General features: G+C 39.7%; 1 protein-coding gene across 3 annotated transcripts in view; it reads right to left on the bottom strand.

Moving 5' to 3' along the window:
- The window catches only part of LOC134527386 (integrin alpha-4-like), a 155,716-nt gene that overhangs the window by 102,221 nt on the left and 39,730 nt on the right, over window positions 1–13,765 (bottom strand). For all 3 annotated transcript variants that reach the window (XR_010074179.1, XM_063360034.1, XM_063360033.1), the window contains exons 2-3: window positions 7,609–7,739; window positions 308–414 (exon numbers count right to left, since the gene is read on the bottom strand). Coding sequence is in view for 2 of the 3 variants with exons in the window: in XM_063360034.1 (XP_063216104.1) it covers window positions 308–414; window positions 7,609–7,739 (238 nt within the window). In the remaining variant the exon portion in view is untranslated. The remainder of the gene's footprint in view (window positions 1–307; window positions 415–7,608; window positions 7,740–13,765) is intronic.

The raw sequence follows: 13,765 nt of genomic DNA, 5'->3' as shown, positions 1-13,765 counted from the left end.
TCACCCACTATCTACCATCTCCAGTAATCCTCACCCAATATCTATCATCCCCAGTCATCCTCACCCAATATCTACCATCCCCAGTCATCCTCACCCCCTATACGCCATCCCCAGTCATTCATCGCCTTCTATACTATCCCTAGCAATAAATACGTACTCATGTTTCATTTAAATAAAAAACCATGATGAATCTTAAATTTTTGTAGGCGGCTAGTTGACATTGATAGTGGGGCAGAGGTACTATAGTACTATTCAGTAACGAACATTCAAAACTAGTCAAATTGCGATCAGCACAGACAATACTCACCACGAGCGGGGAGTTGCTTGTTGGCTGAGTATCGATGGCTGCCCCATATCCGGCATGTTCCTTCCGCAGTTTGTACTTGTACTGCGCAACGTTTGAACTCAATCTCTCTGAGGAAAACACAAAAGTACTGGTTCACATTGATACAGGATTTCTAATTAACAATGCATTACAATAAAGAAAGTTGCCTATCAGTTTCTTACTAAGCAGATTATCTGCACAATTTATCAGGAAACTTTAAAGAAATAAATAAAGGATGTCTTATTTATTTACATGTATAGTCCATATACAGTTAGTAATCGTCAATCCTGATTTACTGGGACCAAAGGTAATCCGGACAATTGAAAATCGGGATGATCCAGGTGAAATGGGTTATAAGCAACATAAAATCCTTAAATAAGTAGACTTGCCATTTACAATGTTAAAAAACTATTTTTTGTAACAAAACTGCACAGTATAGAAGCCCTATATTGTTAACAACTCATTAAAAATGTAAAATTACTTTTCACATCATTTCTTAACAAAGAATTTGTCAATTTTTTTCTGTTTCAAACATGTATGGCGTTTTAATGAAGCAGGTCCGGCACATTGTCGTGTACTAACCGTCTTTGTTTGCATAGATGTACAATACAAACGTTATTTTCATGTGAACATTAAATAAAATGTTTACAAATCTGATCCGGACTATCCGGAGATCCGAATCGAGGGCCGGATATACGAGGTTCTACTGCACTTATCTTGCCTTCCTACACAGGTAAACATTCATTATCATTATTACATACAAGTTAAGAAATCCATATTTTGTATCTAAAAAAATTCTTTTACTTTTACTAGGTTATAATTAAAAAAATAAAAAAAAATAATGGAAAATCAAAATCCACATCAACATATTTCCAGGTGCATCATGAATGAATGCGAGTTTGAAATCATTCAAGAATGTGATTTTCTCCTACCCCTTCCTCATCCAAGCAAAACTGCTGCTCAGGAAATCAGGCTATGATGTGAATTTTTGCTAGCCTGGGCTTAAAGTATAGGTATAGCCAGGGTTTGTGGAAGTATAGGAGGCCAAAGGAAGCTACAAGAACAAAATATTTTGGATAGGTCTGTTTCTGGGGGTATGGTGTGGGTTTTCCCCCATAAAATCTTGAAAACATTATTTTAGGCTAACTAAGAATACTTATGTACTTCTAAAAACCTTAAATTCTTATAAAAAATTGTCACTCATGAAAGATAAAATCTTACAAAATATTCAGTGGCTAAAAATTAAAACATACTTTTGTCAATTTAAACTAGTTAATGAGGCATATTATTATATTAAAAACCTGGCTCTAGGAGCATGGCACCACCCTGCCCCTCTGACTTAGAGCTTGGTTAACGGAGAATCCCCCCACCCTAAACCATTACCACAATATAACCCTATGTCAGCTTCCATTTGAGAGGAAATACTACTAATCCCATGACTCTTGTTTGACATAATTTTCCATTTGCTACCAGAGATGGGCCCACCATGACCTTCACAGGCAACAACCAACTAAGAAATAGGACTTGCGCATTCCATTGATAGGTATACCTTAACACTGCAATTTAAAATAAAGCTTTTTTTTTAGAATTAGGGATTACCCACCCACAGTTAGTTATCACTATTTTATCTGTTTGAGTTTCATATTTTTAGTTTATGGAATTAGTTTTTACATATTTCATATCATATTTTCAGGTAGGGGAGAGTAGGGTATAACGGGGTACTTAGTATAAATCGCTTTAATTTATTGTTTTAATATTGCTGTATCTGTCTGAAAACATCAGCATGCGTAGATTAGAATGTGAGTTTAATTCTGCATCTAGTACCGTGTCTTCTGAAATATTATTCTTGCAGAGATATTTATTTATTTGAATGTATGCACACTACCCTGTTTTACCCAACTGGTTGGGTAAAACGGGGTACAGAAAGCAGATTTTTAAAATGATTTTACATGTGCATTATAAAAAATTCTGAACAACATGTAGTATGACAAATAAATACAAATGTCAGTAAAAATATGAGAATTTAAAAAAAAAATCAATTATAAGCCTTCACCTTACATTTTCCTCTGTATTTGCAGTAAAACTTCACAAAAACATTGGTTTGCGGAAAATCACAAACATTGTTTGAACAACAATAACACAACACTGTTAATTTTGAGGAAGTGGTTAGTCTAAAAGCATAATCTAACTATGTATAATACAAACTTGCATATGCGGTGAACCCAAATATCTGACAAAACATATGATTGTTTAATTAGCCTAATATGGAATAGTAGGCCCATCAGAACACAAAATAAGGCCAGAGTCTTTATTCCAAACTGGCAGAAATCACATTCAAATGGCCTACAGTCATCTGTGTCCACACCAGCACATCCTTCATGGCTCCAAGAATGACACTTTAATCATTGCACCCAACTTTCGGCTGATTTTGAAGTGGAGAACTGTTCAGCGCAATAAATGCAAGGAACGTCATCATCATCAGACACACGCAAAGTTACTGTTGGTATGGATTTGTTGCTGTCTTCTTTATTCTTATGTGTTTTAGAACTGTTTTGAGATTTAGACACACCAGCATTTTTCTTTTTTAAAGATTTTGGTGAAGCTGACTGAATAATAATTAGTTCGTTCTTATATGGCGAGTCGGTCAGCACAGCTGCCTTGCCACGTCGTCGTCCTCTTCCTTCTGCAGGATTCTTTTTGACATGGGAAATCGGCATCACTGTAGTCGGTGGAATTGTGAAGCTACTGTTTGATGAAGCATTTCGATTGTTTTTATCAGATAGGCCTAAACGAGATTCAGTTGGTGAAGATACCAAACCAGATGTCCCAGGAATATTACCAACACTGACATTTCCATGGGACTCTGAAGGCATTGTGTAAGCTCGATCAGTTGTTGCAGCAGTCACTGGAATATCACCTACACTGTCATTTCCACTCGGTTTTGAAGGCCTGGAGTTAGCTCGGTCAGTTGTTGCAGCAGTCAGTGAAATATCACCGACAGTGTCATTTCCACTCGGTTCTGAAGGCCTGGAGTTAGCTCGGTCAGTTGTTGCCGCTGGCTAAAACATCCAATCTGGGAAGATACTTGCATCAAGGGGAAATATTCCAGTTCTTCTGAAACCATTTACCGCAGTTTCTATAGAAGCGGCCTTCATAAATGCAGCGCCATAGAGTTTCCCGATCTGGTTAATTGTAATGGGACGTCCAGGATGTAAACGAACCCATTTCCTTGCTTCATCACTAAAATACTGCATCAATGGGGACATGAAGGAAACATCTAAGGGCTGCAACCTATTGGTGCAGTTGGGGGGAAACACAATAGGACGACATGGTTTTTTCGAGCATGGTTTTTATTTTTAAAAATAGAAAAAAAGATAAAGTCAAATTACAATTTAATTACATGGGCCTACAACATTTTTACGTTTCCAATTTTTTTCCTCACCGATACAAGACTTTTGGTTGACTGTATAAATGTACTGTAGGTAACTCTGTATAACATTTAGTATGCATAACAAAACTGTTTTTAATTTTAAAAGTCATTTGCACAATTGATCGAAAAGATGATTAAAACAGGAAACTGGTTGGACAGAACGAGGTACTACCCCGTTTTACCCATTACCTGTGTACCCTGTTTTACCCTACATGCAGGTTCTCAAGCAAAAAGACAACAGAAAATCTTAACACCCGTCAATTACATCGGTTACTATGGCACAACATAGCAAATATAACACTTTACTTGAATACAACTTACCATAAAATATATCTGCAACCACTGATTAAATATTGTATAACCAATACACGCTAAACATTTTAGTGAAACATCATAAATTTGTAATTTCCATTATTACGCACGAAAGAATACTGTGCGACACTTCATACTACCTCACTCTAGTGACGACGTATAGAGGAGTAACTTACCAAACGTACACACAGATAGCACCACGTGTACGGAAAATAACAGTGGTACCCCGTTCTACCCAACTACCCTGTTTTACCCAACTCTCCCCTACATAGTGCAGTCGTTATCATGGTGTAACTTCCGAAATGTTTCTACATAATTTTTCGTTTCATTTTCCATGATTCTAAAACCTTTTCATTTGAATATTATTTTCATGGATAAAATAGCTGCCATAATTTTGCATGCACAAATTACAATCTCGATTCATAATGAGTTCATAATCGGGTCAGGATGATTTTTTTTTAAACCAGAAAATCACTATAACTCCCTTTACATGAAACATATTGAAACCGTTAAAAATTGTTATATCTACTATGCAAGAGTAATGCCAAAAAATTCCGTCTAGATCAGTTTTTGAAATGACAAACCATTACTGTAAGGGGTAAATAAAACAGGTTACTACCCTAATCCGGCAGATGTTAATTTTTTTTAAACCTTCAGAATATTGTCTCAACATCTGAAACAATTATGTATTGATACGTACAACCATCAATTGTTTCTATAACGTCCTGTCACATGTCATGTGTACTAAAATTTAATCGTTGATTAAATATTTGTTTAAAACTTGTATATAAGAAAAATTATGAACAATGTTTTTAACATATGTTTGTAAATTTAGCTGTTAATTTAGGGCGCGGTTACACGGGACCCTGAACTACTTCAGGTGAACATGTTTAAGTAAACACGTTTACAAACGCGAAAGTGTGCGGTTACACGGTAGTTGCTGAAAAGTGTGTTTAGCTCTAAAACCGATTGTCTACTGTCAACGAATGACTGTGTTGTTGATCTCTATTTTTTAATTGCATCCAGAAAACGCGGGATTTTCTCACTTGTTTATACAGCATTATCAGCAGAAATGAAATGTGTTTACATATTGCTCAATATTTTTTTACAAATCGGGAATTCAAACATGCACAGTAAAATTTTTAAACTTATTTTTTATTATTTTTTGAGCGAGAGTACCTATCTCAGTTTTAAGAAAATTAAGGTCAGGATAAATTAAAAAATATGTATAATTATCTGTTGGTTTTTTTGTTGCATTCGGTAAAATATTACTCGAACTTGTGCCAGAAACACTTTCCATCTAGAATTTCTGCAAAAGACTGTTTATATTCTAACCAGCCAATCAGAGGCTAATGTAGAAGATATGTCGATCTGAACTACTTTGCCAACCTGTTTAAGTTAAATGAGAAATGGCCTCGAACGAAACATGTTCAGACTGTGTGTAACCGCACTCAACAGCTGAACATGTTCACCTGAAGTAGTTCAGACTCCCGTGTAACCGCGCCCTTAGATTTGGTAAACGACGTAGCTTGGCGTTGGCCTCTGATGCGAGGGGTGTTAGCGAGGTGTACTCGTCCGGCGGCGACGACAGCGCTCGCGGCGGCCACTAGCGTGAGCAGTATGGCGCGGCGAGGAGAGTGAAATAAATTAAAAGCAAAAAAAGCTTTTATTTAAACGCATTAAAAAGAGGAAAATAAATTTTTCTTTAAAAATTTTAACTATCAACTTATAACCTCATTATATACAATTTATATGATCATAAAAGCTTGTCGCGCGATTTGTAAATAAACTAGTACCAATTTTATTATGTAAATTGATCTGCTAAGTTTATTGTATTTTCAATTTCAATTTAATTAAATACTGATATGTAATTATGATACATATTATCATTATGAAACATATTGAATTAAATGATTTGGTATTTTATACTTTATCTTGTACATAAAAAAAATACGGAGAATAAACAAAATGAGTCAGAAAAAGAGAAAAAGACAAAATGATAGCCATTCTTCATTCAATGTTCTCGAACATAACGATCATTGAAAAGAGCAAAGTTGTTCATACCATCACTAAGCTATATATATATATATATATATATATATATATATATATATATATAGTTACGATCGCGCTTGGCTGCAGTGCTTGGCATCACCGCGCTCGTTCGGCCTGTCTGCGCCCCCTTCCACCCCCATCCTCTCCCTGGTATCTCGTGTCATACTATCTCGCGACATCCTGACCGTCGCAGCGCGCACCTGCCTCAGATCGAGTTACTTAAAAGAGGCCGCACTGCGGAATAAAAGGACTCAGACATGTTTATCGGCGCGTTTTGTGGGAACCTGATGCTTGTTGCTTTTATCGGCGTTCTTTGAGCAGCCGCCGCGTCCTTCGACAGGACTCACGACGCGTTTCTGGACATTTCGACGGCGAAGGGCGCGCGATATCTTGGAGACATTCCCGATTGTTCTGGACGGGAACCCAAGGGCTATATAAGGAGGTTGGTCCGACCTTGGAGTCAGTCAGTCAGAGTCTGAGTGGGGAGTTCTCCCGCGGCGGAGTTTCCGGGCGATAGTGCCGTGGGTGCGGCAGAGTGGCGAATCCTTGTACGAAGGTTCCAGGGCAGGGAGTGAGTGAGTTCAGTGGAGTCGGGAGTTTCCGGGCGATAGAGTCGCGGGCGCGGCGGAGTCCCAAGTGAAGTTGCGAGCGAGTCGTCGTGTGGGATCTTGGCGAAGGGTGTGACGGCGGCGGCGGAGTGTGGCGACGGAGTCCCGCGGCGGAGACCCACGAGGGGTGCTGCGGCGGAGACCCACGAGGGGTGCTGCGGCGAGAGTTGCGCCGGAAGTGCGGCCCAGCGAGGTGTGTGGAACGAGTGACTGGGGGAATAGACATTTCTTTAAGTGTAGTTAATTGTTTGCCATCTTAGAAGATTAATTGTAAGTGACATAAGTAGTGGAAATAAATAAAACTGTGTAGTGTAACACAATCTTTAATTGGGCTATCCTTTACGAACCCGCGGTAAATCGTAACAATATATATAATACTAAACTAGTTTCAACTTAAGCTAACAAAAACATCCATCTTACATTTTTTTATGTTAATTAATGTTCGTTCTCTAAAACTAATTTGGTTCATCTTAATAAGCTTACAATGTCAATTTAAAACAGCCATAAATTATTTTTCTAACATTTCACGGCAGGTTTGAATTAAAATATCCCCCCCCCCCCCCTTCCCAAATGTAGTTAAAGTTCAATGATAGCAAATAATATTTTTCATAAGAATTTTGGAAGACTTCACATATTACAGAAACACTAACATACATAAAGACCTACGAAAAATATTTTCCCCAGCAGTAAAACAATTTAAAATTGTAGCTTCTATTTTTTTTAAGCAAGATTTGCATAAAATGCATGTTTAACACTTTGCGTTTGAGTACTTTAAAAATTAAACCAAAACCAAGAAACATTTGACACCGCCTCCCTCCACCTTCTCTTCTCCTTGAACTTACTTTTCATCTTCATCTGTTAACAATGTGCATACTTACTTGGTCCGAGATCCAAGTCTCCACACAACCATTTCGGCCCATTCTTCCTGCACTCATAAACGGCTCCAGGCTCCACAAAACGTGCATCTTTTGGAAATGACGAGTTAGCCCGAGGAGCACCAACCACCAAACTGAAATCAGATCAGTCAAACACTTTTATAAATACAGTTCCGCTTAGATTTTAGCAATGTTAGACAAATTGAGGATTTAGTTTTTGTTGTTTTGCGGCAAGTTTAGATCTACTACAGAGCCTTATTTTTTATTCTCGTTATGAGCCAAAGTAATACCTATGATACAAATCGCGGGCTCTCGCTGCCACTGTCTGAAGTTTCTTGACTTGTGGAATCCAACCGCATCGATGACGCAGGTTTCACAGACATTTCAGTCGACAATGCAGTCGCTATCACCAGGGTAGCATCCTACTGGCCACGACTCGAGTGATCCACCAACGGACCATTAAGGTTTTTTCCTTCCTTTTTTCCAAGGTAGATAAGAATTTTACATAACTGCAGAGCCTTTACGGCGATAATTAAGTAATTAGGAAATTATAAAAAAATCTGTCACATTGTTGATTTGTGTTCTAAAATAACTGGTTTGAGCAAATCTAAAGCTGGGTCCAATGGAGCTGGAAGCACCTATGTTAAGATACTATTTACGAGACTGGCTTTACAAAGTAATTGCATTCAAACTAATTAAAAATAACATTGTGTGTTGCGAAGTGAAACAGTCTATTCTGATTCGTCAAATAATTCTGTCCCTACATTAATTCAATTACAGACATGCTAAATATTTTCATAAAATAAACGGGGATATTTTATACATATCCCATTAAACAATTTGAGGTATTTTTGAAGCAAAGCCTGAATTATGAAGAAAACAAAAATTAATGCTTTTTTGTTTGACTTCCTGACACAGATGACACAGGCCATGCAATTTGCCACGTGACAATAAAACTGTCAAAAAAGGAACACTGTTGAAAGGAAATAAGGAACAAAAACATGCCATAGCCTAATAGATTAAAAGGTTTTTATACCTAACGATTCTTTATGCGTTACTATTGGAAATTTGTTTGAGATTTACAGAGTCCATAATGTTGTTATACTGGCAGTAAAATTTTTCGAAAATAAAACAATAAGAAACATACACCAATGATTTCACAGGTTGAAATATTAACAATAGCTAGTCCCTATTAACTTCAGGCTTTCCATTTATATACTATGCCTTAATTTTTTTTTTAATATCATTCGTAGTAGTATAGGAATGTCGGTACTGGGACAGGGTCCAGCGAGTGGATTGTGGATGGGGTTAATGACCGACCACCCTGACGTCACGGCGGCCAGTTTGGATGACCTTGACATTCAAAGTTCCTCAAAATTCCCGTTTTGAGGGAAACTATCCCGTTTTATTAATGGAAAATTCAAAAATTTAAAGTTCGAAATGCCTCAAAATACATTTGACATAGAAAAAAAGAAAATTACTGAAAGCGACTTAAGACTCCTGAAAGCAAGCCACTCTACGCCACCGAGGTCATGACCTTGGCCGTAAACTTGAAATTCTTTAATTTTTGACCAAAAAATTCCCAAAAATATACAAAAAAATTGTTTACATAGTGTCTATTGACAGTATTATTACAGTTGTGGTCATTATTAAACATAAATTTCATGATAAATGCCTATGACTTCACAGGCTATTTGCAGCAGCCACCAAGTAGTAATTAACTTCAGTCATTTCAATAAATTATAATCTGTTCTTTAAGGAAGCCAAATTTTAAATTAAACGATGGAAAACTGTTATGGCCAAAAAAATGTTGAAACAAGTATGGTATCTTTCAAACCTGAGCACACACACAGTGCGCAGAGCTTCAGAAGAAACCACGCGATTTAAACACTGCTCAAGCCATCAGAGTTGGGTCTATTTACGAATACGTGGAGGGCAGATGGTAGTTCTGCTTTCGTGTTTCGTTTTAAATTGTATTTTTATAAGAGTGAAAAGGGCTAAAACATTTTTTTCAGACTATTTTTTAGGCATGAAATGCCCGGTAAATATTCTTGAAAGCACCGAAGGGCCTTGCATTGCGCACATTTATCTCCATTTCTCTGCCATATACTGTTATGGTTACCACTCAAATTTCTGCACGCCAGTTCAGAGTCTTGCGCTTAGAAGTGATACCGTGCTATAAATACCAGCGAGCGTCGCACTTATCATCCGCCTCACTCACATAGATACACCTCTGACTAGGTGACTCCTTAATATAAATAAATTGGGTTGAATCGTAAGAAAAAAATAATGTACATACCATAAATGTACTATAACACCAGACAATTGCTGTCCAATTACTTCGCAGCCCGCAGCACTGATATTTTTTTCAAGCGAGTGTTGTCTCTGGGCCTTTAAAGTCACAAATCGTCCATAAGGCAATGTAGGAGGTTAATAAGTATACGTGCATTGCAACAGCATGCACCGGCATTAGGGCACCGCCCATACGCATCACAAAATTTGTGAAGGTTCTAAGCAGTGCTGCATGACCAAAGGACCATCATTCTTCTCTCTGATTATGAACTTCTCCCAGAAGTGAAAGCACGCCATAAAGGTTTAGAACATATGTTTATGTTTAGTCGTTTAAATATCGGTTTGTGAATATCAGACCGAAATATACAAGATAGGCATGTGACATATCAATTCCAGGCCATGTTGGGGATTTCTCACGTAAGAAAAATTTACCTTGGGTTCAGGAGTGGGTCGCCTCAATACTACGGAAGGAAATGGAGAACCACCACATTATCATGTCGCATAGTCCACCCTATCCACCCCATTAATAGCTGAGGATTCCAACCAGCATCCAAGCCTTACCAACCCATAATCAGAATCCACATTTTCGGATTCTTGGATAGCATAAATCGTATTAGAGCAGTATGGCATTTAAGGGTAAAATAACACTTGTTGAGAATGGGTTTTAAGAATGCTTAATCAACAGAAGAGGTTTGAACTCTCTGCTACATTGAACATGGAAACTTCGGATACTCAATTATTATTAATATTGGTGACAGTGATTAGTGGAATTGATTAACCTATAATATTTTTAGGATATCGGGATACACCTCTCCCCTAGGTCATAAAATTACTTCGCTTTTGGAGACGTACTTCAATCACCTGTTTTTATTGTGCTGTTTGGCCCGGGTTTTACGTTAAACCACACATTTCAGGCTACCAAGACTAAAAAAATTACTACAAATCGTTATGTGCTACTATAAATTTGACAGAAATTTCAAAAAATATATACAACCCTCCTCAAAATAAAATTCAGAAATTTCCAAAATATATATAGCCCTCCTCAAAATAAAATTCAGAACGCCCTATAACTGTACCAAACCCGCAGGTCAGCAGATACACAAAAAGTACTGACGGAACTATTTGAAAATAGTGAGGAAACGTTTCTCGACCGCTGGTTATTTTCACGTGACTCGCTCGGGAATTCCTCTGGCCGCCTTCTTTCCTTTCGCCGCACGGGCTTCCTGTTGTGCCGCGAGCGGACGCCACTTCCGGCGACCATGTAGGATGCGCACCTCGCACACGACTCCCGAGGCGCGGCTGTGCCAGAGCCGGGCAGCCTCGCGGCCTCGCGGGCTGCGACTAGTGCAGCTGTTGCCTGCAGGGGCGCACACAGGTTCTATCCCCACCCTTCTCCCGAAATGGAATTCTAGAAACGCTCCTGATTGCGTGGTCCTATTCCCGGAACCCAGCAGTCAACCCCTTGATTTACCAAATGAAAAGAAGGGTCCTTTCCGGCACAAATCCTTGGTACTGTTTATTCAACGGCTGTCACGCTACGGGCAGGACAGCTGCTCGCCCTGCAAGTGAGGTGACGCCTATGGGACGGCGGCATGCCTGAGGCCGTCATGGCAGTGCGCTCGTGGAGGACTACACAACACTCAGAACTTGAGAGAACAATTCCGCACTTGACCGGGAAGTGAACCCGAGACCAACAGCCTGCCAAACAGAAGCAGTGACCACGCGGAGTGTCTAGTAGCGACCCCTGACGGGAAAGAGCTGTCTCGGGGACATCAGAGCGGTCCTGCGCCCTGGCAGTTCATCCACAGTGCATTCAAATTAACCTAACTGCCAATATGTTTCTACCAAACACACACAGGCTAGGCAGCAACTGCTCCACGGGAATTTGAACCCATTGTCCGAAACCCAATCATTTTATTTAACCCAGTCTTGACTAACTATTTTTATCCACTCACTAAATCGCATCCGACAGGCTTGGGTTCAAACCCTGTGCTCAGTTCAAAAAATGACATTCACAAACTGTTTTAATAAAGTAAACACGATTTTAGTTCGTAACAGCCAAAACTTAATTTATACTTATGAAAACGAGGCAGCGGGCTACTGTTCCAGGGGGGACGGGGGGGGGGGAATTATACCCCCTCTGAAATCCTAAAATATCTATCATTCCCACGAACAAACGGAACGTATTTGAAATTGTTACGGGAACCTGCGTACCCGTTTGCCGAGGAGATTCTCCGCTCCTGCGACCACCAGTGACGCAGCCCGCCCGACACGGCGTGGGCGCGCAAGTTGAAGCGAGCGGACTTAGCTCGTGAAGCATCGGAGCCACTTAGCCACGATCGGAAAGAGGCGAGTGGCTGGAAGTGGCGTAAGTCCGCCATATTGTCTGAGAGTGTCTAGAATTTTTTATTATAGTCTGGGCAGGAGATTTTTTCGTATAAAGAGGGCTGCCTGAGCTTACAGCCGGGACTGGGTGAGGGGAGCCACCGAGGAGGGGGTGTCCTGCACTGTCAACAAGAACCGCTGTCGCGGCCGCCGAGAATATTCACGTGCGAGTTGGACTTGGTAAGACAGCTTGGATTACTATGAGGCTACAAGGGACTTTACCTATCATGGAGTAGAGAGAGGCTTCGGACAGAGGTATTGGTCGACACAGGGAGGAGGCAGATATCATTTGGATCTGCAAAGGCGTGACATGAAGCAGTGGTTATGAGCTGGTAAAAGGAGGACGAGTTGTAACGATATGCATGGATTTAGGTGATAAGCGGTGCATAACCAACTGGTTGGGATTTGGACATACAAAATTTGAATAGGCTACTATTGGAGTCTTGACTCTTTGACCTAGACGAGATACTCTTGAGCTGGACGAGGTTTGAGAGTGCCCGTCGTTTAGAAGCTTTTCAGTGCAGGCGGATCCATTCTGCGCGGACTGCAAGGCCAAGAGGCTGCTGCTGTCGGCGTCCCGGCCTTGCTAGCCCCTGACTGGTGACACCGTGTCAGGCTCGTGGTGCCGCAGCGAGGTGTGACCACGAGCTGAACAACAGGAGGAAGGCGAGGACTGGCCGCACATTCCGCAGTGTTATAATTGCTAGAAGAGCGTGGCGATTCGATAGGTGCTGATATTTTCCTCGAGGTTGACATAGTCACATACTTGAAGCTGAGGTTTAGACGAGTAATTAGTATCTTTGTTTTTGCGGGGTCAGTTTAAATGAAAGCCCAGTGTAAATGATAATTTATTTTGTAAAAGAGGTCAATAATATTTTTGTTATATTTTTTGTATTAATATATTAGATATTGTCTTTGAGGGGGGAGGCCAATTATAGTTTATCACGCTTGATTAGGTTTATGCAATAAACTCTGAAAGAACCAAACTGTGTAATAGTGGTAACACCTTGAGACGCCAGTGTTGCTTAAATAGTTATTTTGTGCTAAGAACTATATTTAACCGTAATTCTTGTGATAATTGTTTGCTGTTACATAATAACAGCGTACAGAGTAAATGCACAGCTCTTTTCACGTCACGAACACTGCACAACACGCTGTGAAGGGTATTCCTTTACTCTTGTAAAACACGAAATTAATAGTAATAGGCGTAAAGTAATAGGCGTATCTTATGTTCACAGAGCAGTGGTGTGGTGCGTGAAGGCTCACTTGTGTAAGAAGGCAGTAATCATTTTGTGCAGACAGTTCACTATTTTTTGGTGAAATTGTCTTATGATTTAGTCATGCCTCTGAAACACTTTGCTGTACATTTCCTATCATTCCTGGCAGGCGTGCTAAAAGTATAGAACAAAAGCAAACAGCGGGAAAAGTAGTTCTATCTCCCCCCACCCACCCCCCTTTAAAAGCAACCAGTCTGGGCACTAGG

This window comes from Bacillus rossius, chromosome 1, assembly GCF_032445375.1.
Source record: "Bacillus rossius redtenbacheri isolate Brsri chromosome 1, Brsri_v3, whole genome shotgun sequence".
In the NCBI taxonomy this organism is placed as follows: domain Eukaryota; kingdom Metazoa; phylum Arthropoda; class Insecta; order Phasmatodea; family Bacillidae; genus Bacillus; species Bacillus rossius.
This window is presented reverse-complemented; position numbering and strand designations above follow the sequence as displayed.